Source organism: Salvelinus fontinalis, chromosome 4, assembly GCF_029448725.1.
Source record: "Salvelinus fontinalis isolate EN_2023a chromosome 4, ASM2944872v1, whole genome shotgun sequence".
In the NCBI taxonomy this organism is placed as follows: Eukaryota; Metazoa; Chordata; class Actinopteri; order Salmoniformes; family Salmonidae; genus Salvelinus; species Salvelinus fontinalis.
The window spans coordinates 46,781,943-46,808,679 of NC_074668.1; the positions used below are offsets into that span (position 1 = coordinate 46,781,943).

Sequence of the window (26,737 nt, forward strand, 5' to 3'; positions counted from 1 at the left end):
TTTAATATTCATGTTGACAAGGAGACTGACCCCAAGGCCATTGAACTTTTGAATATTTTGAGCTCTATGGACTTTATCCAACATGTAACTGGGCCCACTCATAACCGCGGCCATGCTCTGGACCTGATTATTACCAAAGGGCCTTTCTATTGACATATCCTCTATTGTTTATGTTGCTTTATCTAATCACCACTGTGTATTTTGTAATACCTTGTTGCCCATAGCACAGGGTAATACTGAACACATTATTAAGAAATGCTATCTTACCTCTGAAGTTGCTACAGATTTTATTGGGTGTATGAACAATACTCCATCACCTATTCTGCCTTCCTTTTGTGATGATTTAGTTGATAACTTTAATAGCAAATTAAGGACAACTATCACGCCCTGGCCATAGAGAGGTTTTTATTCTCTATTTTGGTTAGGCCATGGTGTAATTAGGGTGGGCATTCCATGTTTCTATTCCTTTGTTTTTGGCTGAGTGCGGTTCCCAATCAGAGGCAGCTGTCTATCGTTGTCTCTGATTGGGAATCATACTTAGGCAGCCTTTTCCCACCTGTGTTTTGTGGGTAGTTGTTTTCTGTTTTGTGTCTGCACCTGACAGAACTATTTCATTTTGTTCTACTTTGTTATTTTGTTTCAGTGTTCAGTTTGATTAAAAATCATGAATGCTTACCACGGTGCACTTTGGTCTCCTTCTACTTCATACGACGAGCATTACAGACAACCATTGATGCCATAGCTCCAATAAAGTTGAAAAAGGCCACATCCAAATGGAGAGCCCATTGGATGAGTGAGGAAACTATTACATTAAAGAGAAACTGCAGAAAGGCAGAGCGGAAGAGGAAAAAGTAAAAGTTGCAGGTCCATTACGATATTCTGAGAGAGCAACTTGGCATATATAACAATGCAATTATAAATGCCAGACGGGCAAATTTTTCTAACTTGATCACTAATAATTAGAATAATTCAAGAGTGCTCTTCCCGACCATTGATGGCCTGATAAATCTTACCCTCGCAAACCTATGTGAACTTTCTTCCCCATCTAAATGTGATGAGTTTGTAGCATATTTCAGAGATAAGATAACAAACATTGGGCTGGGTATCAGTCAAGCAAGACCTGATGAGAAGTTTGATGATACGTGCCCTAGCCTACCACGCAAAGGCACTATGGATTAATTTTCCCTGGTTGACACAGACATGCTCAGGAAAGACCAATAGCGCCGGAGAAGAAAGCAGGCATTTTACACGTCCCCAACCGATTTTGTTCGTTTATTTGCAACTTATTTTTTTACTCTTTTTGTACATAATTTTGCCGCTACTGTCTCTTATGACCGAAAACAACTTCTGGACATCAGGACTGCGATTACTCACCATGGACTGGCAGAATCCTTTTTTTCCTTTAACGAGTCTGACGAGCCTGACGCGAACGATATACTGCTTTCTCAGGAACAGGCCCAGATCCCCGTGATTTGCATGGAGAGTATGCGGAGAAAAAGGGGCCAGAAGGCGGGCTGCCTTCTGAGAATTCGTAGGCGATCGAATAAACCCCCATTTCCTTCCATTCTGCAAGCCAACGAGCAATCTTTGGAGAATAAAATCGATGAGCTACGCACAAGATTAAACTACTACAGCGACCTTCAAAACTGTAATATCTTATGCTTCACGGAGTTGAGGCTGACGACACTATCAACATACAGCTGGCTGGTTATACGCTGTACCGGCAGGACAGAACAGTGGCGTCTGGTAAGACAAGGGGCGACGGACTATGTATTTTTGTAAATAACAGCTGGTGCACGATATCTAAGGAACTCTCGAGCTATTGCTTGCCTGAGGTAGAGTATCTCATGATAAGCTGTAGACCACACTATCTACCTAGAGAGTTTTCATCTGTATTTTTCGTAGCTGTTTACATACCACCACAGTCAGAGGCTGGCACTAAGACAACATTGAATGAGCTGTATTCCGCCATAGGCAAACAAGAAAACGCTCACCCAGAGGCGGCACTCCTAGTAGCCGGGGACTTTTATGCAGGGAAACAAATCCATTTTACCAAATTTCTATCAGCATGTTAAATGTGCAACCAGAGGGGAAAAAAATCTGGACCACCTTAACTCCACACACAGAGACGCATACAAAGCTCTCCCTCACCCTCCATTTGGTAAATCTGACCATAATTCTATCCTCCTGATTCCTGATTACAAGCAAAAATTAAAGCAGGAAGCACAAGTGACTCGATCAATAAAAAAGTGGTCAGATGAAGCAGATGCTAAGATACAGGACTGTTTTGCTAGCACAGACTGGAAAATGTCCGGGATTCCTTCGATGGCATTGAGGAGTACACCACATCAGTAATTGGCTTCATCAATAAGTCATCATCCCCACAGTGACCATTCGTACAAACCCTAACCAGAAGCCATGGATTACAGGCAACATCCGCACTGAGCTAAAGGCTAGAGCGGCCCCTTTTAAGGAGCAGGATTCTAACCCAGAAGCTTATAAGAAATCTTGCTATGCCCTCCGACGAACCATCAAACAGGCAAAGCGTCAATACAGGACTAAGATCGAATTGTACTACACGGGCTCTGGGGCTCGTCGGATGTGGCAAGGCTTGCAAACCATTACAGACTACAAAGGGAAGCGCAGCCAAGAGCTGCCCAGTGACACAAGCCTACCAAACGAGCTAAACTACTTCTATGCTCGCTTCGAGGAAAATAACAATGAAACATGCATGAGAGCACCAGCTGTTCCCGGAAGACTGCGTGATCACGCTTTCCATAGCCGATGTGATTAAGTCCTTTAAACAGGTCAATTCACAAGGCAGCAGGGCCAGACGGATTACCAGGACGCGTACTGCGAGCATGCTGTGGCCAACTGGCAAGTGTCTTCACTGACATTTTCAACCTCACCCTGTCCGAGTCTGTAATACCAACATGTTTTAAGCAGACCACCATAGTCCCTGTGCCCAAGAACACTAAGGTAACCTGCCTAAATGACTACCGACCAATAGCACTCACGTCTGTAGTCATGAAGTGCTTTGAAAGGCTGGTCATGGCTCACATCAACACCATTATCCCAGAAACCCTAGACCCAATCCAATTTGCATACCGCCCTAACAGATCCTTAGTGATGACACTAAGGTAACCTGCCTAAATGACTGTGGTAGGCCTGATCCCCGACAACGATGAGACAGCCTATAAGGAGCAGGTCAGAGACCTGGCCGTGTGGTGCCAGGACAAGAAAAAAAAAGGAGATGATTGTGGACTACAGGAAAAAGAGGATCGAGCACACCCCATTCTCATCGACAGGGCTGCAGTGGAGAAGGTTGAGAGCTTCAAGTTCCTTGGTGTTCACATCACCAACAAACTAACATGGTCCAAGCACACCAAGACAGTCGTGAAGAGGGAACGACAAAACCTATTCCCCCTCAGGAGATTTGGCATGGGTCCTCAGATCCTCTAATGGTTCCACAACTGCACCATCGAGTGCTGACTGGTTGCATCACTGCCTGGTATGGCAACTGCTCGGGCATCCAAACGCAGGGCACTACAGAGGGTAGTACGAAAGGCCCAGTACATCGCTGGCGCCAAGCTTCCTGCCATCCAGAACCTCTACACCAGGCGGTGTCAGAGGAAGGCCCTAAAAATTGTCAAAGACTCCAGCCACCCTAGTCATAGACTGTTCTCTCTGCTACCGCACGGCAAGCGGTACCGGAGCGCCAAATCTAGGTCCAAGAGGCTTCTAAACAGCTTCTACCTCCAAGCCATAAGACTCCTGAACATCTAATCAAATGGCTACCCAGACAATTTGCATTGCACCCCCCCCCCTCTTTTACACCGCTGCTACTCTCTGTTGTTATCATCTATGCATAGTCACTTTAATAACTCTACCTACATGTACATATTACCTCAACTAACCAGTGCCCCTGCACATTGACTCTGTATCGGTATACCCCTGTGTATAGTCTCGCTATTGTTATTTTACTGCTGGTCTTTAATTACTTGTTACTTTTATTTCTTATTATTATTGGTATTTTTTTAAACGGCATTGTTGGTTAGGGGCTTGCAAGTTAGCATTTCACTGTAAGGTTGTATTCGGCGCATGTGGCTAATAACATTTGATTTGATTTGATTTGAAGTGCTATCACAACTTAAGCCTTCTACCTGCCTTCTCGATCCTATCACCTTCATCAAAACAGCTTTTATTTGCATATCTGCAGAAGTGCAAGCTATTGCTAATCATTCCCTGTTTACAGGCACTTTCCCCACTGCACTAAAAAAATTTCGGCCAATCTCCATCCTACCATTCTTAAGCAAAATTCTGGAGAAATTGGTTTTCAAACAACCAAATTATTTTGTATTTTTGAAAAATTCCAATCCTGTTTTTGGGCCCACCACAACATAGACAGCCTTAGTTAAAGTGGTAAATTATCTTAGAACCAACACAGATGCCAAACAGCTCTATGCATTCGACACTGTTGACCATGATGTCCTTCTGGACATACTGGAGAGGTGGGTTGGTCTCTTAGGTACAGTTCTTAATTGGTTTAGGACCTATTTAACCGGTCGAGAGTTTTGTCACCATTAGTGAACATAACTCAGAGAAAATACATATCACATGCGGCGTTCCACAAGGTTCAATTTTGGGTCCTGTACTGTTCAGTTTATACGGTATATGTTACCCCTTGGCAGCATTATCAGAAAGCACAGTATTGATTTTCACTGATACGCAGACGATACACAACTTTACATTTGTGTCACCAGAGGATTTGAGCTCCTCTGATAAATTATTAGACTGTATTAGTGATTTAAATACTTGGATGGCTCCCAACTTCCTCCAGCTAAATCAAGACAATACCGAGGTACTTATTGTTGGAGCCAAAGCACATAGAGAGAATCTGGCCGGCACATTTGAATTCACAGGCAATAAAGACAAAACAAAAAACCTAGGTGTTATTTTAGAATCTGAAATCAATTGCGAATTACACATTAGGAATGTGACAAAAATAGCTTTTTACCACCTGAGGAACATTACCAAGGTGCGGCCGTTTCTCTCTCAGGCTGATACAGAGAGACTCATCCATGTTTTTATTACAAGCAGGCTTGACTACCGTAATGCTTTCCTGTCTGATCTACCCAAGAAAGCCATTGGTCAACTGCAAAACATACAGAATGCTGTAGCACGTGCACTGACCAAGACCAGACTGAGAGCACACTGCCTGTGAGTTTTAGAATTCGTTTTAAACTTCAAATGTTTTTTAAATCCATCCACGATTGTGACCCCAATACATGCCAGACATGCTTTTAAATTATGTACTCAGTAGGTCCCTCAGGTCCTCTGGCACTGGCCTTTTAACTATCCCAAAGCCTAGGACCAAGAGGCATGGAGAGGTAGCCTTTAGTTACTATGCCCCGAGCCTCTGGAATAGCCTGCCGGAGAACCTGAGGGGGGCCGAAACTGTGGACATTTTTCAAAGAGATCTCAAAACACACATTTTTAGCTTTGCTTTTCCTTGGGGTGCTTTTTAGTCGTTCAGTTTTATTGTTATTTTTTTTGTTTTTTATCCTCTTACGTTTGTTGTGTAGTAAATATTTCAGTTTTATTTTTCCTGTGAAGCACATTGTCTTTGTGCTGTATAAATAAAGCTTGATTTGACTTGATCGTCTCAAGGCTTAAAAATCCTTCTTTAACCTGTCTCCTCCCCTTCATCTATACTGATTTAAAGGGGATTGAACAAGTGACATCAATAAGGGATCATAGCTTTCACCTGGAATCCCCTGGTCTGTCTATGTCATGGAAAGAGCAGATGTTCTAAATGTTTTTTTTACACTCAGTGTATATATTGCATGTTTCATTTTTCTGACCTTAACCATCTCCTGGGCGATCTGTCTGGTCTTGTTGACATCCAGGATGACTTTGGCATCCCTCACCACCGAATATAGAGTCCTTCCCTTACACAAGCTGAGAGAGAGATAGACATTACACCTTAACAACACATCATACTATACATTAGAATAGAGTAGAGTAGAATAACATATTCATCTTCACAGCAAGAGATGCATTGCTTCATGAAATCATATGCTATGTTTTTTGTTTGTTTTTTAACCAGGGGGGCATTGTTAATTAAATTAAATGAATTAAATATGCAACAATGATGATGGTATCACTTCTAGCGTAGGGAAACCCCATCCTGTCATGCCAACCCCTACTGGTGATATATCCTCTAATCACATTACATTATATCGCCAATTGACCACAAACGGAGCATTTGGCTTTGTAGTGGAGGAATAACTGGTGTGACATCTATCTCCAAGGCCCCGTGTTTGGGCTCAGAGGGAAGGCGATGGATGAGAGTAGAAAACAACTAAAGCCAGGGGCTGCCTGCCATCTTTCTATCCACTACTGGTGAATCATAGAATGGTTCCACGAAAGCAATGTCCTCTGATAATTTTGAGCCGCCGACTACTCGACTGTACAGTATGTCATTATCATTTAATCCGAACAAGCGTAGGCCATATTTTATACCAGACCATTTTGCTGTCATGTTGATGGCCCTTGTGAAAGTATAGAGCTACACTGTCATTGAAATGTGGAAGGATTCCTTGATTCTTGTCAAGGTTGGGCATGAGAGGTCAGGGGGGAGGTGGATAGGGAGGGAAAGAGGAGGAGGGGGAGGAGATATCAATGTAAGTTTCATCCCAGAGTGCAGAATTACACCCCTCACATCTTCTCACCCCAATAACGCCTTTCCCCTCCTAACCCTCACACCCCAAAGCCTTCCCCCTCACCCTCCTCACCTCATCCTTCCATCCCCCTCACCCCTTCCATTCACCTCCTTACCCCCTCCTCTTAACCCTGAGCCTTTCCCCTCACGCCGACTGTGACGGCTCGACGCAGATAGGTGACATCCAGATGACCTGAGGGCCAGCTGATACCGGAGCTTCATGCATATTCATTCATACCAAGTCGTAAGGTGACAGGAGCCATTTTTAGCATCTCTCTGGGCCCTCTGTGGTTCCAGATGACGAGGCAGGGGCCTTATGTCGCCTGATGATGCACCATCCCCGTCAACAACTTCAGGTACCGTTAAAGATCCAGGGATGTCATCAATTACTGCCATACTTCATTGAAGAGTGGGTGTGTCGTACGGGTGTAAGTGCGTGCATGCATGTGTGTGTACTGAAGGTTTTGAAAACAGCCAGGGATGACACTCTTTTCTTATCAAAAGAAAATAAAGTCACCAAAACAATCAGAGGGCCTAACTTTGAAAGCTGAGTAATTATTCTGTATGGATAGAAACCTACGGTGACGAGAAAATATTATTCCACGCTGCGGACGCTCCTGCAAATCAGTCCACTCACAGCCACTCAGGAAGAATCAAACACAAACAATCAATATTTATATTTTCCCAATCACTGACGAAACCTGCATCCCCATCTGGTATGAGCCCATTTCTACCTCATTCAGGTTACATTTTTTATGTTTGTCCTGATGCTTTCTGGGGTAATGGGCCTGAATAGAATAATTAAGACTCCTGTTCCGCTAGCTATAATAAGAGCAAGCTCGGCTAGCTATGACTAATAAATACAAGTATTCCTCTGACATTGTCATTTACTTTGATTTCATGCACTCACTCATTTCTAGCACTCAGGACTTCAGAGAACGATAGATCGATCATTTGTATCCACATTTCTAGGCAAGCAGTCAAACCTTATGAGCTATGTTTGGCCTACGCTCAGTCTTATACTTTAGACAACATGACATGGTATCTGTATGATATTGAATCTTTATTCTAGTTCCCATTATTAGCCATTCAATGTCCTTTTTTTATTCATGATGACATGTATTTAAGAGGAACAGAGCACATAAATTAATTATTCAGTTTGCACATGTAAACCCACAGCAAAGATCATTTTCCTCCATAGCCACATATAATAGGGGTAGTCCATATATGGTGTGTAATCCCAAACATGTTACTCTCCTGGAATCATTTGCAAATTAACAATTGTGAAGAACATGCTATAATTTCCATTTTGGTGAATGAAGTACAGTACAGAGCAACAGTCTAACCCCACATCTGCCGGGGATGACTGTGTTTTTGTACAAGGCAAAGCATACACTTTGACTTTGAGTGCTCTTAACTATTGTTTGCGAGTGTTGGTGGTTCGCTGATGAGTAAACTTCCCTGAAAGCTCCTCGAGATAATGCCTATATGATTTAGCTAAAGAGCTAATGCGGTTTCAAGTCATGCAAATCCAGCAGATCATCCCAGTCAGTAGCATGCTTGGGCCAGTGAAGAAAATACAGTAATAATGCTTAACTTTTTTTTTTCAAAAATAAACTGTCACGATCGTCTTCGTGAGAGAGAGAGGACCAAGACGCAGCGTGTGAGAAATACATTCTCTTTTTATTAGAGAAGAGCAACGAACGAAACAAAACAACAAACTGACGACCGTGAGGCTATATAAACAAAATGGTGCTGACACTGACCACTACACACTGACATAGACAATTACCCACAAACACATGATGCCCATGGCTGCCTTAAATATGGCTCCCAATCAGAGACAAATGAAAGACATCTGTCTCTGATTGAGAACCACTCAGGCAACCATAGACTTACCTAGAAACATTCACTAAACACAAACCCATACACTAAACCCAACACCCCCTTTTCCATATAACCACCCAAGACGAGACAAAACACAAACATTCCCCATGTCCCACCCTGACCTAAATAAAATAATAATGAAAACAAAGAATACTAAGGCCAGGGCGTGACATAAACTGTTTTTTAGTTATGTTGATTATTTAATCACTTGCGCTGCAAGTATTTGGTACTTGAAAAGTCATTGACGTTCAAGTAGCCGATTTAGAAGCTTTACTGCGCCAATATCATAGCTGCGGGAAGTAGTTTGGGGGTGGGGGTGCAGTGATTTTGCAGATTTTTTTGGGGGGGGGGCTGCACAGAAGGCATCTATATCGGTCCGCTAATACAGGACTAGTAAAGGCCCAATGTTCTACTTTTGAGATTTTTAAAAAACTAAATGTATTTGAGTGTTTAACAGCATTTGTAACTTGAGTCAGATAATTATCTGTACAAAACTGTTAATTGCGGATTATCAAAATACTGGCTCAATTGGTAGCGCATAACATGTGCAATGCCAGGGTTGTGGGTTCGATTTTCACGGGGGTCCAGTACAAACAAAAAAATGAAAATGTTTGCACTCACTACTGTAAGTAGCCAGTCACTCTAGATAAGAGCATCTACTAAAATGTTGCTTGATATATTTTTTCGAGTTTAATTTTTTTTGTTGCAATTGCAACTTATTTCTATGTGACAACTGAAATGTTCTATTCATTCCTTTTCCATTTTTATCGACACTCTTGTCCAGAGCAACTTACAGTAGTGAGTGCACACATTCTCCCCATGGGAATCAAACCCACAACCCTAGCATTGCAACCGCCATTCTCTACCAACTGAGCCACATCATCACAAACCACTCTCAATGTACTCAATTACTGTATTGTGCATTGTTTTTCTTCATTGGAAAGTCTACAGGTTAAAACCTAGATTGCCAGGAAAGAAAGGGACAGGGCAAGAACTAATAAAATTCCAACTATTGAATCCTGCAAGAAGCTGTTCTTAATTATAAACTGGGTGGTTCGAGCCCTGCATGCTGATTAGCTGACAGCTGTGGTATATCAGACTGTATACCATGTGTATGACAAAACATTTATTGTTACTGCTCTAACCAGTTTACAGTGCAATTGGAAAGTATTCAGACCCCTTGACTTTTTACACATTTTGTTATGTTACAGCCTTATTCTAAAATTGATTAAAAAATTGTTTTTCGTTATCAATCTACTCACAATAACCCGCAATGACAAAGCGAAAACATAATTTTTAGAAATGTTTGTTAATTTATTAAAAATAGAAACAGAAATACCTTATTGGCATAAGTATTTAGACCCTTTGCTATGAGACTCGAAAGTGAGCTCAGGTGCATCCTGTTTCCATTGATCATCACTGTCAAACGCTCCCTAAAACACTTCAGCGAGCAGGCCTTTCTAATCGACCTGGCCCGGGTATCCTGGAAGGATATTGACCTCATCCCGCCAGTAGAGGATGCCTGGTTGCTCTTTAAAAGTGCTTTCCTCACCATCTTAAATAAGCATGCCCCATTCAAAAAATGTAGAACTAAGAACAGATATAGCCCTTGGTTTATCCCAGACTTGACTGCCAATGACCAGCACAAAAACATCCTGTGGCGTACTGCATTAGCGTCAAATAGCCCCCGCGATATGCAACTTTTCAGGGAAGTCAGGAACCAATATACACAGTCAGTCAGCTAAGTATAGCTTTTTCAAACAGAAAATTGCATCCTTTAGCCCTAATTCCAAAATGTTTTGGGACATTGTAAAGTCCATGGAGAATAAGAGCACCTCCTCCCAGCTGCCCACTGCATTGAGGCTAGGAAACACTCACCACAGATAAATCTACGATAATCAATCATTTCAAAAAGCATTTTTCTACGGCTGGCCATGCTTTCCACCTGGCTACCCCTACCCTGCCCAACAGCTCCGCACCACCTGCAGACACTTGCCCAAGTCCCCCCCGCTTCTCCTTCACCCAAATCCAGACAGATGATGTTCTCAAAGAGCTGCAAAATCTGGATCCCTACAAAGCAGCTAGGCTAGACAATCTGGACCCTCTCTTTCTAAAATTATCCGCCAAAATTGTCGCAACCCCTATTACTAGCCTCTTCAATCTCTCTTTCTTATCGTCTGAGATCCCAAAAGATTGGAAAGCTGCCGCGGTCATCCCCCTCTTCAAAGGGGGAGACACTCTAGACCCAAACTGTTATAGACCTATATCCATCCTGCCCTGCCTTTCTAAAATCTTCGAAAGCCAAGTTAACAAACAGATCACCGACCATTTCGAATCCCACCGTACCTTCTCCACTATGCAATCTGGTTTAGGAGCTGGTCATGGGTGCACCTCAGCCACGCTCAAGGTCATAAACTATATCATAACCGCCATCGATACAAGACAATACTGTGCAACCGTCTTCATTGACCTGGCCAAGGCTTTTGACTCTGCCAATCACTGCATTCTTATCGGCAGACTCAACAGCCTTGGTTTCTCAAATGATTGCCTCGCCTGGTTCACCAACTACTGCTCAGATAGTTCAGTGTGTCAAATCAGAGGGCCTGTTGTCCGGACCTTTGGCAGTCTCTATGGGGGTGCCACAGGGTTCAATTCTCAGGCCGACTCTTTTCTTTGTATATATCACTGCTGTCGCTCTTGCTGCTAGTGATTCTCTGATCCACCTTTACACAGACGACACCATTCTGTATACATCTGGCCCTTCTTTGGACACTGTGTTAACTTCTTATGGCTGGGGGCAGTAATGAGTAGCTTGGATGAATAAGGTGCCCAGAGTAAACTGCCTGCTACTCAAGCCCAGAAGCTAAGATATGCATATTATTAGTAGATTTGGATAGAAAACACTCTGAAGTTTCTAAAACTGGTTGAATGATATCTGTGAGTATAACAGAACTCATATGGCAGGCAAAAATCTGAGAAAAAATCCAATCAGGAAGTGGGAAATCTGAGGTAGGTTTGTAGGTTTGCCTAGGTTTGTAGGTTTGCCTATCCAATATACAGTGTCTATGGGGTCATATTGCACTTCCTAAGGTTTCCACTAGATGTCAACAGTCTTTAGAACCTTGTTTCAGGCTTCTACTGTGAAGGATGAGGGAATGAGAGCTGTTTCAACCAGGTGTCTGGCAGAGTGCCATGAGCTCATTCAGGCGCTCCCCCGTGAGAGGTAGCTGCGTTCCTTTTTGTTTCTAAATACAAAGGAATTCTCCGGTTGAAACATTATTGAAGATTTATGTTAAAAACATCCTAAAGATTGATTCTATACATCGTTTGACATGTTTCTATGAACTGTAATGGAACTTTTTGACTTTTCGTCTGGCCTGCGCGTCATGAATTTGGATTTTTTAACTAAACGCACACACAAAAAGGAGGTATTTGGACATAAATTATGGACTTTCTCGAACAAAACAAACATTTATTGTGGAAGTGGGATTCCTGGGAGTGCATTCTGATGAAGCTCATCAAAGGTAAGTGAATATTTTTAATGCTATTTCTGACTTCTGTTGACTCCACAACATGACGGGTACCTGTACGACTTGTTTTTGTGTCAGCGCCGTACTCAGATTATTGCATGGTGTGCTTTTCCGTAAAGTTTTTTTGAAATCTGACACTGACATTGAGGAGAAGTGGATCTATAATTCCATGTATAACACTTGTATTGTCATCAACATTTATAATGAGTATTTCTGTAAATTGATGTGGCTCTCTGCAAAATCACCAGATGTTTTGGAGGCAAAACATTACTGAACATAACGCACCAATGTAAACTGAGATTTTTGGATATAAATAGGAACTTTATCGAACAAAACATACATGTATTGTGTAACATGAAGTCCTATGAGTGTCATCTGATGAAGATCATCAAAGGTTAGTGATTAATTTTATCTCTATTTCTGCTTTTTGTGACTCCTCTCTTTGGCTGGAAAAATGGCTGTGTTTTTCTGTGACTAGGTACTGACCTAACAATCAGATGGTGTGCTTTCATCGTAAAGCCTTTTTGAAATCGAACACTGTGGTGGGATTAACAACAAGTTTATCTTTAAAATGTTCTAAAATACTTGTATGTTTGAGGAATTTTAATTATGAGATTTCTGTTGTTTGAATTTGGCGCCCTGCACTTTCACTGGCTGTTGTCAAGTCGATCCCGTTAACGGGATCTCAGCCGTAAGAAGTTTTAAGGGTCTAATTTCCAAGCTTAAAATGATAAACTTTCAACATTGTCCAGATGCAAGTACCTTCAATCCAGTAAAATAAAAAAGCAAATTATTTAAATTCATGTTCAGCAGTACCTCATAAGTGCTACACCAACTGATGTATTTTGTTATCAAAGCTTTGAGTTTTGAAATATAATATGGTCTGAGAATAACAATATTGGCAGGCCAGGCATATAGGCAACATGCTGTGATAATGTATTAGGAGTGTGTTTCTGTTTGTTCTTGTCTAGACACACATATGTTATATCATTCCATGTTAACTCTTATATTAAACTTACCACTTGCTTCTCGACTCCCAGCATCTACGTTACATGGTAAGCGTATGTATTGACTTTTTTTCTACAGAGCTAATGTCACGCCCTGACCTTAGTTCCTTTTTCATGTATCTATTTTGGTTTGGTCAGGGTGTGAGTTGGGGTGGGCATTCTATGTCTGGTGTTCTATGTTGTCTATTTCTTTGTGTTTGGCCATGTGTGGTTCTCAATCAGAGGCAGCTGTCTATCGTTGTCTCTGATTGAGAACCATACTTAGGTAGCCTGTTTCCACCTGTGTTTGTGGGTAGTTGTTTTCTGTTTTGTGTGTTAGATAGAACACACCAGATAGAACTGTTTCGTTTGTGCCGTTTTGATCATTTTTGTTCTAGTGTTCGGTTATAATAAAAATCATGGACACGTACCACGCTGCACCTTGGTCCTCACCTTCTTCCACCAACAGTCGTTACAGCTAAACTATTTTACAATAGCTTCACAGTTCTATGAGGTGAACACAAGGGGATCAGAGGCAGGAGAGGGGAATTTAAGGAGGGGGCTACTTTGACAGGAAAAGGGTTGGGCTCCTTCCCTATAATGCAAGACCAGCTGCTGGTAATAAACACAAAATATGTTAATTATTGTATTGTCACTCCTAAGCTGTCAAGTATGTTTATTACAGGGTTGTCTGACCCAATGCCCCTCCTGTACTTGAAGAGCACGTAACGACCTGCTTACTCATCCTGTGCTTGGGCACCGCTTGCCACCGTTATAGTGCAATTAATGTATCGTTTAGTGTTGTGTTGTGGCTTTGCTGGCATATATCCCCCCATTTGTTTTGTTTGTTTGCCCCTCCAAGATGTACATGCTAAAATCGCCACTGGTGTCACCGGAGGAAAGGAAGGAGAGATCAGGGACCGCGAGAGGCGGACCCTCTGCTGCTCTCTCCCTCCCTCTGCTGAGACTAATGGCGTGTTTAAAACAACTGGGAACTCTGAAAACTTTGCCTTCCGACTTCTGTGCGTTCAAGACAACTGGGAACTCTGAGGGGGAAAAACGAGATCAGACTGGGAAAAATAGCTTTGAGCCGTCATCCAATTCGGAACTCCAAGTCGGAAAATCTGGCATCTTTCTGGAGTTCCGACCTGAAGATCACTGACGTCATGATTTGACCTAGTTTTTTCCCCCAGAGTTCCCAGTTGTCTTGAAAGCACCATGACCATCAGATGCAGGTACGTTCAGTCCAGTAAAATAAAAAAGCGAATTATTTCAATTCATGCTCCACAGTGCCTCACAAGTGCTACACCAACTGATCTATTTTGTTATCAAAGCTTTCAGTTTTGAAATATAATATGGTCTGAGAATAACAATATTGGCAGGCCAGGCATGTAGACAATATGCAGTGATAATGTATTAGGCGTATTGCCCAAACCTCATTCATACAGAACAGTTTTTATTAAGTTAATGTTACATTTTTTAAGTCCTGTTTAAATAAATTAAACCGGGCAGTAGATCTTGGCTTGCTTTTTGACTGCGAAAGTGATCTTGACTCAGAAAAGATTAGTGACCACTGCTCTAAATACTCAAATTCATGTTAAGTAAAAAAACAATACAAAATAAAAATGGCTGACACCATTCAAACCAATGAGTGTTTGGAACTTTTTCCTACAGAGCTAAACTGTTTTACAATAGCTTTGCAGGCATTTTGATGTTAACGTTCCGGAGAAATGTTGCGATAGTATTCCACTTCACAACTCTATGAGGTGAACACAAGAGGATCAGGAGCAGGAGAGGTGAATTTAAGGAGGGGGATACTGTGACAGGAAAAGGGTTGGGCTCCTTCCCTATACTGCAAGACCAGCTGCTGGTAATAAACACAAAATATGTTAATTATTGCATTGCCACTCCTAAGCTGTCAAGTATGTTTATTACAGGGTTGTCTGACCCAATACCTCTCCTGTACTTGAAGAGCGCACGCAACAACATGCTTGCTGATTAAGTCTTCAGTTGACTGTAATCCATGTTGGAACAGAGCTCAGGAATTACAAACATCATCACTCACCTGGTGATGATGGCCAGGTGTGGAGGGCTCATGCAGGCGCCCATGAAGAGGACCACATTCTCATGCCGAGTGTTTCGGTAGGCCATCACCTCCCTCTTGAAGGCCTTGAGCTGGTCCTCATTGTCACGCTCGATGTCGATGAGGCGGATGGCCACCTCGCCATGCCAGCGCCCGTGGAACACTTGGCCGAAGCGACCTGAAGAGGGCAGAAGGTACTGTAAGTTAGAGGTTAGAGAGGTGTGGTGGTTAATTTCTTTACTATCAAATGAGGAGAGACAAACGTATCACACAAGTCAGAGTTATACTTAAACTAAATCTTCCATAGTGAGAGATTTGCAATAGAAATGGCTTGTCGACGAATCAGTGTCTCTGATTCGTTGAAAAGCGGTGAGACAAAAGTACAAAGGTCTTTTATTGCCAAGATCCACCCCCTAGTCGACATAACAAACCACAGATGTTTTGAACGGGTCACAAGGTCAGACTTTTTAAATGAGAAAGGAGTATCCTGTAGCCAGATCGCATTCGCTATAAATTATTGTTCAGTTTGGTCCCTAAGACGAGGTTCCAATCTCATTCCTGGTACTTCATAGCACAAAAACACCAACTCATCCAATGGCATAAATCAATTGTCAACTCCAGATACTCCCATCTCAAGTAAAACCCCTTCTTGACCTCACTCCTGGACAAGCTCACTGAGGGGAGTGAGCCTCTAGGTCATACACTAACCCAGGATAACATCAGAGATGACATACAATGGTTCCAGACACTACCACACACATCCCCCAATGCTAAGGGAGGGAGTGACTGGCGCACAGACATTGTGGAGACAAGTAATTGGTTCCCCATTAATCACGCCATCCCTTCACATGGTTTAAGAATAGGTAGACACATTCACATATGAAGCCAATGTTCCCTCCTGTCCTCTTCCCTTTCTGATATTCTGCATAGCACCAGGGACATGTGGAAGACAAGCCTGACCTCTCCCCTCTCTGGGCCCCAGGTGACTGAGCCCCAGCTGAGGGAAGAAGTGCAACTGCCAACACCAGAGTCCGAAGGGATACATTCTAATAACAAGTATATCACATAAGCATATTATGCAGATAAGACATCTTTATTATCTATGTTACACAACTAATTCTGATTCTTCCGCCACAGAGGTTTCAAGCCTGACACTAAAAAGTGGGGTCTGAATTGGTAACTGGAGGGCTGCCGTTTTCAGGGGGGTGAAGCAATTAGGTGGACCAATTTCCACTGTAAGAGTTGGACTAATACAATTTTATTGTATGGTATTGTATCTTATTGACATTATTTCAATTAATGTATTTATTGCTTATTTGTTGGATAAAACAAGTTGACTGCAAAATCCCTTTAATTTGAACCATTCATCATTCCAGGCAATACTATAGCTATAATGTCAATTGTACCTCTTCCCTGTTAATTGGTTCTGTATCCTGATAGGCTAGCTCATTGAGCGGCTGTTTGAACACAGGTGTGGTCCCTGTGACCTAATTATTGAAGGAAACGCTTTTAACAGCAGGTGTGTCATTGTTTAAGAGATCCTTGTGTGTGAGCCACAGTTTTAGCCATCAGTTACTTGTTTACTTGGTTTATCCTGCCGTTTTACAATAAATGAAGCATTTTTGCACATTTTACTTCTGTTGGTTTTTAATGCCTTTTAAGTGGTAGAGCATAGGCCGGCTCTCTCACAGTATTGTATGAATAATAATAATACATTACATTTCTATAACGCTTTTCATAGAATCGCTAAGCGTTTCAAGAACAAAAAAGAAGCAAGCAATATATCATGACAGGTCAACCAATAGAGGCCAAGTCTTTGAAAGCTGCATCCTCCGAAGATGGAAAGGGTCAGATCATGGCTTGAGCGGAGAGAGCTGGTCAGATGATGGTGATGGAGTCTGCTGATCTTGTCAGAGGCTATTCATTTAAGTCTGTCTATTACCTTTCCCGATGAGCTCCCCTATCTCTAGCTGTTCGAAGGGGATGTCCCACTCCTGGAGAAAGATGGAGGTCTGGCTGGCTTTACGGGGGAAGTTACGGGCCGACAGCAGAGACAGGTTCATCTCCTCAAACTCATCCTCCGAGTACTCCGCCTCGTCGTTGCCCTCCTCGTTCTGCTCAGGAGAGGAAGAGTGAGACTAATTTCCATCCAGGTCAACAATAACTGTTTTATAATAATTATTGAATGTGCTGTCCTCTACTGTACAATTATATTCAAATAAAATCCAATTAGATTCAATTGAAACGGTGAAAAGGGACAGTCTTGTTGTGGGGTTGCAGAGGATTACCATCTGGATACGTCAGCATGCCAAACTATAACAGACATGACAAAGGCTACACAGATCATATTCAGAAAGAAATCATACAACGCCATCAGATGGGGGACTCACGTCTGATGTCGCTTCAACTTCAATCTGTAGTAAAGGATTTAAAGGGTTCACCTCGATTCTGAAAACAAGAGCGCGGCATGCAGACGGGAATTATGAGCACTTTACATCCCACACGTTAGCATTATACATATATGCACTGAACCGTGTTGAATCATGCATCATGGACATTGATTAAACACCATACACTTAGTGAGCCATCCTTTTCGTCCATTTAGTTGCAGTTAACCTTTCCTAACCTCTCTATCATCATTACAGATTCACACAGTATCTGTGTGAGGAGAGACACTGATTGGCAGCTCAGTGTCGTGACGATATGTGTATGAAATTATATGTGATCCCTGTGCCGCGTGGGGCCCCTGGTAGGGCCTCTGTCTCCTAATGAGAGGATCCAGCCGGGGCCAGAGAGAGGCCCTCATTAAACCAGGGAAGAGGCCATTAAGGCAGGGGAATCAGCCAGCTGCCACTGGGTGCTGGCTAGGCGAGGGAGAGCGTGGAGCTGCACACAGAGAAGACTGGCTTTAATTAAATCATGAGAATGTGTGTTTCATAACCAAGATAATGTATTCATATTTGTCAGAAGGCAGAGAAGGAGAGGGGAAAGACAGAGAGGGAGAGAGCAGTGGGGGTGAGAGAGAGAGAAAGAGAGAGTGTGTGTGCCCGAGTGAGAGATAGGGAGGAAAAAAAGGGAGCAATAGCGAGAGAGACAGAGCGACTGTTGCTGGCTGCACCTTAAACTAATTTCCCCTGTCATATTGACACTGAAACAACACCTGTGTCAGTCAAAAACAAGTCATTCAAACAGCCACCTATTTCTATTAGCTTAAAAACCACCAGCAATTGACTATAAAAATTGTCTATGAAAGCTAGAGTTACTGAACGCTACCTTTTAGTTTTGTGATTGATTGAGATTATAATGTAATTAGCTGAAGACTCCAAAGACGTCAATTGAGTAGAGATATCCATGGGAGCGATACTAAAAAGGAATGACCATTTCAATAAGCATAAAAATCCACCAAAAATTGAAAACAATTGAAAATCGTCTATGAAAGCAAGTTTAGGTTTATTTGAACATCTTGGTACATATGCAGTTACTGAAAGCTAAAGTTACTGAGTGCTACTTTGGGTTTAGTTTTGTGATCGATTGAGATTATAATCTAATTAGATGAGTAGTCCAAAGACATCTCCATCACTCCTTGTCTCCTCCTTCTGCTTGTTTTCCACAGCCGTGGTTTTCAAAAAACCAAGCGGAATCCAGTTGGCATCGTAACTGTAGCGTGAAGTGAAGGCCATGCTAACATTAGCCCCAGAGTGTTTGTCTAGCCCTTCATCGCTCATTGAAATTGTCACCAAAACATCTTTGCTCAAATAGTTCAAAGTCCCTATCCTCGTTAACCAATGAAGGGACAGAGATAGACAGACAAGATGTGATATGAGGGTTATCTGAAACAGTCTGTTTGTTGCCCACACGATCATGCGGACATTACTCTGCGACCGCATCGCTTGACAACATTTCTCAGCACATCATTAAAAAAGAACATTTAGGTCATTTTCTGACATACTTCACTGGCAAAAGGATTCGGAGGAAGAACCAGAGGTATTTGTCAACAGTCTAACTCCAAAATGGCACCGGAGAACAAGGCTGACGTTTTACGTATTCCTAACCAATTGTGTTTGCGTTGTTTGTAACTTATTTTTTTAACTTATTTTGTACATAATGTTGCTGCTACCGTCTCTTATTACCGAAAATAACTTCTGGGCATCAGAACTGCGATTACTCACCACAGACTGGCAGAATCCTTTTTTTCCTTTAACGAGCCCGACATTAATGATATACTGCTTTCCCGGGAACAGGCCCAGATCCCCGTCATTTGCATGAAGAGAAGGCCGAGAAAAAGGTGCCAGAGGGCGGGCTGCCTTCTGAGAATTCGTAGACGATCGAATAAACCCCCACTTCCTTCCATTCTGCTAGCAAGCATGCAATCTTTAGAAAATAAAATCGATGACCTACGCGGAAGATTAAACTACCAACGGGACATTCAAAACTGTAATATCTCATGCTTCACGGAGTCATGGCTGAACGATGACATTATCAACATGCGGCTGGTTATACACTGTATCGGCAGGACAGAACAGCGGCATCTGGTAAGACAAGGGGTGGCGGACTATGTATTTTTGTAAATAACAGCTGGTGCACGATATCTCAGGAAGTCTCGAGGTTTTGCTCGCATGAGGTAGAGTATCTCATGATAAGCTGTAGACCACACTATCTACCTAGAGAGTTTTCATCTGTATTTTTCGTAGCTGTCTACATACCACCACAAACTGATGCTGGCACTAAGACCGCACTGAATGAGCTGAATGAACCAGAGGGGGGGGAAATATGGACCACCTTTACTCCACACACAGAGACGCATACAAAGCTCTCCCATGCCTTCCATTTGGCCAATCTGACCATAATTCTATCCTCCTAATTTCTGTTTTCAAGCAAAAATTAAAGCAGGAAGCACCAGTGACTATCAATAAAAAAAGTGGTCAGATGAAGCAGATGCTAAGCTACAGGACTGTTTTGCTAGCACAGACTAGAATATGTCCGGGACTCCTCCGATGTCATTGAGGAGTACACCACATCAGTCATTGGCTTCATCAATAAGTGCATCGATGACGTCGTCCCCACAGTGGCCGTATGTACAAACCCTAACCAGAAGCCATGGATTACAGGCAACATCCGCACTGAGCTAAAGGCTAAAGCTGCCGCTTTCAAGGAGTGGGATTCCGCTATACCCTCCAACAAACAGGCAAAGCATCAATACAGGACTAAGATCAAATCGTACTACACCGGCTCTGATGCTCGTCGGATGTGGCAGGGCTTGCAAACCATTACAGACTACAAAGGGAAGCGCAGCCGAGAGTTACCCAGTGACACGAGCCTACCAGACGAGGTAAACTACTTCTATGCTCGCTTCGAGGAAAATAACACTGAAACATGCATGAGAGCACCAGCTATTCCCGGAAGACTGTATGATCACGCTTTCCGCAGCCGATGTGAGTAAGTCCTTTAAACAGGTCAACATTCACAAGGCAGCAGGGCCAGACGGATTACCAGGATGTGTACTGCGAGCATGCGCTGACCAACTGGCAAGTGTCTTCACTGACATTTTCAACCTCTCCCTGTCCGAGTCTGTAATACCAACATGTTTTAAGCAGACCACCATAGTCCCTGTGCCCAAGAACACTAAGGTAACCTGCCTAAATGACTACCGACCCGTAGCACTCACGTCTGTAGTCATGAAGTGCTTTGAAAGGCTGGTCATGGCTCACATCAACGCCATAATCTCAGAAACCCTAGACCCACTCCAATTTGCATACCGCCCTAACAGATCCACAGATGATGCAATCTCTATTGCACTCCACCCTGCCCTTTCACCTGGACAAAAGGAACACCTATGTGAGAATGATATTCATTGAATACAGCTCAGCGTTCAACACCATAGTGCCCTCAAAGCTCATCAATAAGCTAAGGACCCTGGGACTAAACAGCTCCCTCTGCAACTGTATCCTGGACTTCCTGACGGGCCACCCCCAGGTGGTAAGGGTAGATAACAACACATCTGCCATGCTGATCCTCAACACAGGGGCCCCTCAGGGGTGCGTGCTCAGTCCCCTCCTGTACTCCCTGTTCATTCATGACTGCACGGCCAGGTATGACTCCAACACCATCATTAAGTTTGTCGATGACACAACAGTGGTAGGCCTGATCACCGACAACAACGAGGCAGCCTATAGGGAGCAGGTCAGAGACCTGGCCGTGTGGTGCCAGGACAACAACCTCTCCCTCAATGTGATCAAGACAAAGGAGATGATTGTGGACTACAGAAAAAAGAGGACTGAGCACGCCCCCATTCTCATAAACGGGGCTGTAGTGGAGCAGGTTGAGAGCTTCAAGTTCCTTGGTGTCCACATCACCAACAAACTAACATGGTCCAAGCACACCAATACAGCCGTGAAGAGGGCACGACAAAACCTAATCCCCCTCAGGAGACTGAAAAAATTTGGCATGGGTCCTCAGATCCTCAAAAGGTTCTAGAGCTGCACTATCGAGAGCATCCGGACTGGTTGCATCACTGCCTGGTATAGCAACTGCTCGGCCTCCGACTGCAAGGAACTACAGAGGATAGAGCGTACGGCCCAGTACATCACTGGGGCCAAGCTTCCTGCCATCCAGGACCTCTATACCAGGCGGTGTCAGAGCAAGGCCCTAAAAATTGTCAAAGAATCCAGCCACCCTAGTCATAGACTGCCCCCCCCCCCCCTTTTACACCACTGCTACTCTCTGTTGTTATCATCTATGTATCGTCACTTTAATAACTCTTCCTACATGTACATATTACCTCAACTAACCGGTGCCCCCGAACATTGACTCTGTACCGGTACCCCCCTGTGTATAGTCTCACTATTGTTATTTTACTACTGCTCTGTAATTACTTGTTACTTTTATTTCTTACTCTTCCTCGTATTTTTTTTTAACTGCATTGTTGGTTAGGTGCTCGTAAGTAAGCATTTCACTGTAAGGTCTACACCTGTTATATTCGGAGCATGTGACTAATACGATTTGATCTAGAGTTCTACTCACCCAGGCTCAGACAGGACAGGGTGAAGGATGACCTGGGGTGTTCTGTTGGGGGCCTCTGGTGCCGGGGCCACGTCTGGAGCAGTATACAGTATATGGTAAATCATAAAATAGCTCTTATACCATGGTAACTATAGTGTAATAATCTCTATGTAATAACCCTGTAATAGTCTACTGAGCTCTGCTGGGAGCTTCCTGGGGAGTGAGATCCATGCTAAATCATAACAACAATACAGGGGCTGTAAATAATAAATAATAAGCATTAGGAGTTGTTACTACTCAGGACTTGAGATACATGAGATACTCTATCAGGACCAATCCTATACCACCATACTGTATCTCCTAAATGTTCTATCCCACCCCCATATGATTTCAGTCACATCCCCTCTTGTCAAATATCTCTCTAAAACAGTGTTTCTTCATCCTGGTCCTAAGGAACCAAAGGGGTGCACATTTAGGTTTTTGCCCTAGCACTACACACATGATTAAAATCATCAAAGCTTGATAAATAGAATCAGCTGTGTAGTGCTAGGGCCAAAACCAAAAAGGACCAGGATTAAGAAACACTGTTTTAAAAGACCCTTCTGAAATGGTCCAGCCAGGAGAGGCTCCAAAGTCTCCACACTAAGGGACCAAAAACTAAGACGGGCTTAGAGAGAAAAAAAGGCTAAGAGTTTAGAAGCTGTCAAGGAGGAGAGAACAGAATCATCAAATCACAACATCAAACAAGTCCTCCTCCTCTTCCTTTGGCCTAGTGCAGTGCATTTTGGTTAGGCGTAATGATCAATTAAGAGGCTTTTACCTGGGAAGATGAACTGCTGCTTGTATTTGAAGTAAGAAGAAGCTGCAGAGAGGGAGAGAGGGAGAATGGGTCTGAGTGGTACAGAGCTGGGTTCATAGAAGGGTTGAAATGACAATAATGATATTTCTTTCCTAGAGCAGAGATATGGGACAGACAGCTCTAAAAATCAAAGAGTAGGGGCACTACATTTACTACTTCTATGAGATACAATTTCTAAATGCACTTTAAAGACATCCTCCAGCAATTTTTGAAGTTTCCCAAGTATAAATACAGTAATGTACTGTACACACACTTATTAAGCATAACAAAAAATGTTGAGCAAATGTGTGTTTTTTAGACACAACAATAAACTTCAAGGAGTAGGGCATTCAAGAGTTGGTCTGATATGATGTCAAACCTGGACCCCTTATTGAGATGCCTTTTGCCTTTTGTTAAGTACATCAGGTGTAAAATGGGGTGAAAATGAGACGAGTAGGTTTTCATTTCATCCTGTACCTGTGAAGTTGAACTGTTTCTGTTGCCGTGCTGACTGTGGGGAGGGGTGTAGGGGGGAGGGAGGGGTGGCACTGGAAGGGAGGGGTGGAGCGGGTGAGGAAGGGGTGGAGGAGGTGGTGGAGGAGGGGTTACTGCTGGAGTCTGGCTGGTACGGGACAGGGATGTGATCCTGAGGACAGAAAGAGAGAGTGAGAGAGAGATAGATAAAGGTGGAGAGAGGAGAGATGCGACACGGGGAGAGAAAGGTAGAGACGGGAGAGAGAGAGAGAGAGAGAGAGTGTGTGGTAAAACAAAAAAACAAAAAAAGAGAGAGTGAGGGAGTCAATTTCAAGGTGTAAAATGAATACGGACCTACAGGTGAAAAAAGTCTCAAAACTGACTGTGAATCCAAAATAATTTCATTTTCCTAGGCTTGTGAGTTTACTTGCTGTTTACATGATAGCTTTTTTGGTGCCCTTCAGTAGAACATTGACAGACAGCTCATCCCCATGTGAGTCACACACTCTCTTCTTCTAGAACCCTCAGGCACCTCTCTCCTGTATCCACCTCAGTGCCTGGGGCACAGAATTAAATAAACCAGTACTATAATGCATTTCTATGGCCTAGAGCAGGTAGAACTCGGTCTCTTTTCAGACTTCCTCATTCAGACGATAACACCTGACAATGTACCTGTCGACTAATTGTGTTGTTATGACACGGGTCTATAGAGATAGTGCTGCTCAAGATAGGAGATAGGGGAGAGATATGCTGGCTTTTCTCTGAGAGATAAAAGCTCTATTACGTTGTAAGGTATAAATAAGTGGCCTTGGTTGCACTTGCTTATTATGGAGCGCTGCTATGTGTGTTCATTAATAGCACCCACCCCACACACGCACACATACATACACACCATGAACTTTTTGTGGTTGTATTGATGTGGTAGAGTAAGGGAGATCTCGTCTCAAACTACTTATGGTCACAGTGAATAAAAAAAAGTTCTATCTTGTTTAAATAAAGACTCAAAGCAATCAAATGGGTTATATTTCGTGTGACAGGACATCTGATGAAGACCCAATAAGACAAATATAATCACAGTGAGATAAAACTATAACTCTCATCCACTAACAGTTGTCTAAAACGCTATAGTGTGGGTTTCCAAACAAAATACCTCCCTTATGAAGTTATGCAAACTTAAAAATGGGGTAGTGTCACGTTCTGACCATAGTTATTTTGAATTTTCTTTATTTTAGTGTGGTCAGGGCGTGAGTTGGGTGGGTTATCTATGTTTTGTGTTTCTATGTTGGGTTTGTCGTTTGGCCTGATATGGTTCTCAATCAGAGGCAGGTGTTTGTCATTGTGTCTGATTGGGAACCATATTTAGGTAGCCTGTTTTGTCTTTTGGTTTGTGGGTGTTTGTCTTCCGTGTCAGTGTTTGTCGCCACTGTCGTATTGTTTTGTTCCAGTGTTCAGTTTCGTTTATTAAAAAGACATGAACACTTACCACGCTGCGCTTTGGTCCAATCCTTCTACTACCACAGACGATCGTTACAGGTAGGGGTATTTGTGGAAATCCCAAACAATGTTTGAAGAATTGAAAAGTATCTGTGGGATTGATGAGCTGCTACTTTTGAAGTGTGAAAATGAATTTGTTTTTATATAATCCAGTTGACGGTGGTTTGTCCAGTAATGCTTGTCGTCAGACTGGACTTCAGGTGGTGCACATTTCAAACAGCCCAAAAGATTTCAAACAGACCAAAATAACAGATATCAAGACAACAGAGCTCAGATGTGGAAGCACGGAACGGAGGCTGCGTGTGTGTGTGTGGGCGCACGTACATGTGAGCATGCGTTCATGCGTCTGGTAGTTCCTACCTTGTTGATTTTGTTGGTTTTGGGCAGCGTCTGACTGATGTGCAGGTCTGTGTACCTGAGCGGGTTGTTGATGTCACATGGTACCGATTCAGTCCGTACCAAACGAGCTGGGGGGAGACCAAATCAGACAAACAACAAAACACTGAGAGAAAGTCTTTATTTTCTCGAAATTCTGAATGTGAAAATATGACAAACTCTTCTTCTTTGAAGATGGTCCTTTTTGCTCTCGCAAGGGAACACTTAAGAACTCCCTAAGATACTGTAGCTCGCCAACTTCAAGTAGCAGAGACTTGAATCTTCCCTTGCTTTTTTGAAGGTTCCGTACTAAACAAAAGAAAGGTTCATAAATGGATTATTTTACCTTGATTTCCTTGGTGATCTGTCATACCGGTTGGGTGAAAAAGAGAAAGGTGTAAAGAACATACAGTTAAAGCTCACTTTAGATGACAGAGAATCTTTTAAATGAGTACTTCAAACAAAAGCACTATCACAGAGAATGAGTAGTCTTTTAAAGTAATACTTCAATAACATAAGCACTATAACAGAGAATGAGTCGTTTTTTAAAGTAAAGTTTCAATAACAAAAGCACTATAATAGAGAATGAGGAGCTTTTAAAATAGTACTTCATTAACAAAAGCACCTATATTCTAGCAATCCTAATAAGTATACCTAATATGAATATGTTTTGCGCTGCGGAATTACAGTAGGGCTATATATGTGTCACCTAGCTTGATATGCATGTGCAGTTTGTGTTACTGCTTATAATGAGAATAATACTAAAGTTTTGTGGCATGTGTATCAAGAAGTTATACTGCAATTAAAATGGTACATAATGTATGCAATCACTGCTTTCAGTCACTTTGGATAAAATAATCAGCTAAATGACATAACATGTATGAATTGAAAGACAAGTGGTGAAATCGTCCTTGAAGTTATGTGACCTGTATTATGTGACCTGAAGTCAGTCTTCAGTCCTACAGTAAGCTGCTGATCCAACAGTCCTTTACCTTTGAGGGGGTTACTTCCTCCTCCTCCTCCTCCTCTTTGGATGATCAGTAAATGGCAAGGTGGGGCTTCTTTGGTACATTTGTTGTGGCACTTCAGCCTGGTGAAACAACAGAATAAAACACTCACCAGGGCAGCATCAGAAATGGCATCCTATTCCCTACATAGTGCACTACTTTTGATCAGAGTCTGATCAAAAGTAGTGCATTATATAGGGAATAGGGTGTCACTTCGGATGCAACCCCAGACATCACTGAATCTCTGCTACTCATTTTCCAAACAGTTAAAAGAAACCCATTCTTGAACTTGTAATAGTCTGGGTCATTAAGGAAATAAAAAAAGTCTGAGTTCCACCCA

General features: G+C 42.6%; 1 protein-coding gene across 4 annotated transcripts in view; it reads right to left on the minus strand.

The window, feature by feature from the left end:
• Positions 1-26,737, minus strand: part of ksr2 (kinase suppressor of ras 2) — a 197,218-nt gene that overhangs the window by 32,448 nt on the left and 138,033 nt on the right. For all 4 annotated transcript variants that reach the window (XR_008759197.1, XM_055920366.1, XM_055920367.1 and 1 more), the window contains 10 exons: positions 26,383-26,480; positions 25,737-25,754; positions 25,376-25,482; positions 23,525-23,693; positions 23,030-23,071; positions 22,231-22,303; positions 17,601-17,658; positions 17,153-17,324; positions 15,193-15,388; positions 5,865-5,961 (listed from right to left, as the gene is read on the minus strand). Coding sequence is in view for 3 of the 4 variants with exons in the window: in XM_055920366.1 (XP_055776341.1) it covers positions 5,865-5,961; positions 15,193-15,388; positions 17,153-17,324; positions 17,601-17,658; positions 22,231-22,303; positions 23,030-23,071; positions 23,525-23,693; positions 25,376-25,482; positions 25,737-25,754; positions 26,383-26,480 (1,030 nt within the window). In the remaining variant the exon portion in view is untranslated. The remainder of the gene's footprint in view (positions 1-5,864; positions 5,962-15,192; positions 15,389-17,152; positions 17,325-17,600; positions 17,659-22,230; positions 22,304-23,029; positions 23,072-23,524; positions 23,694-25,375; positions 25,483-25,736; positions 25,755-26,382; positions 26,481-26,737) is intronic.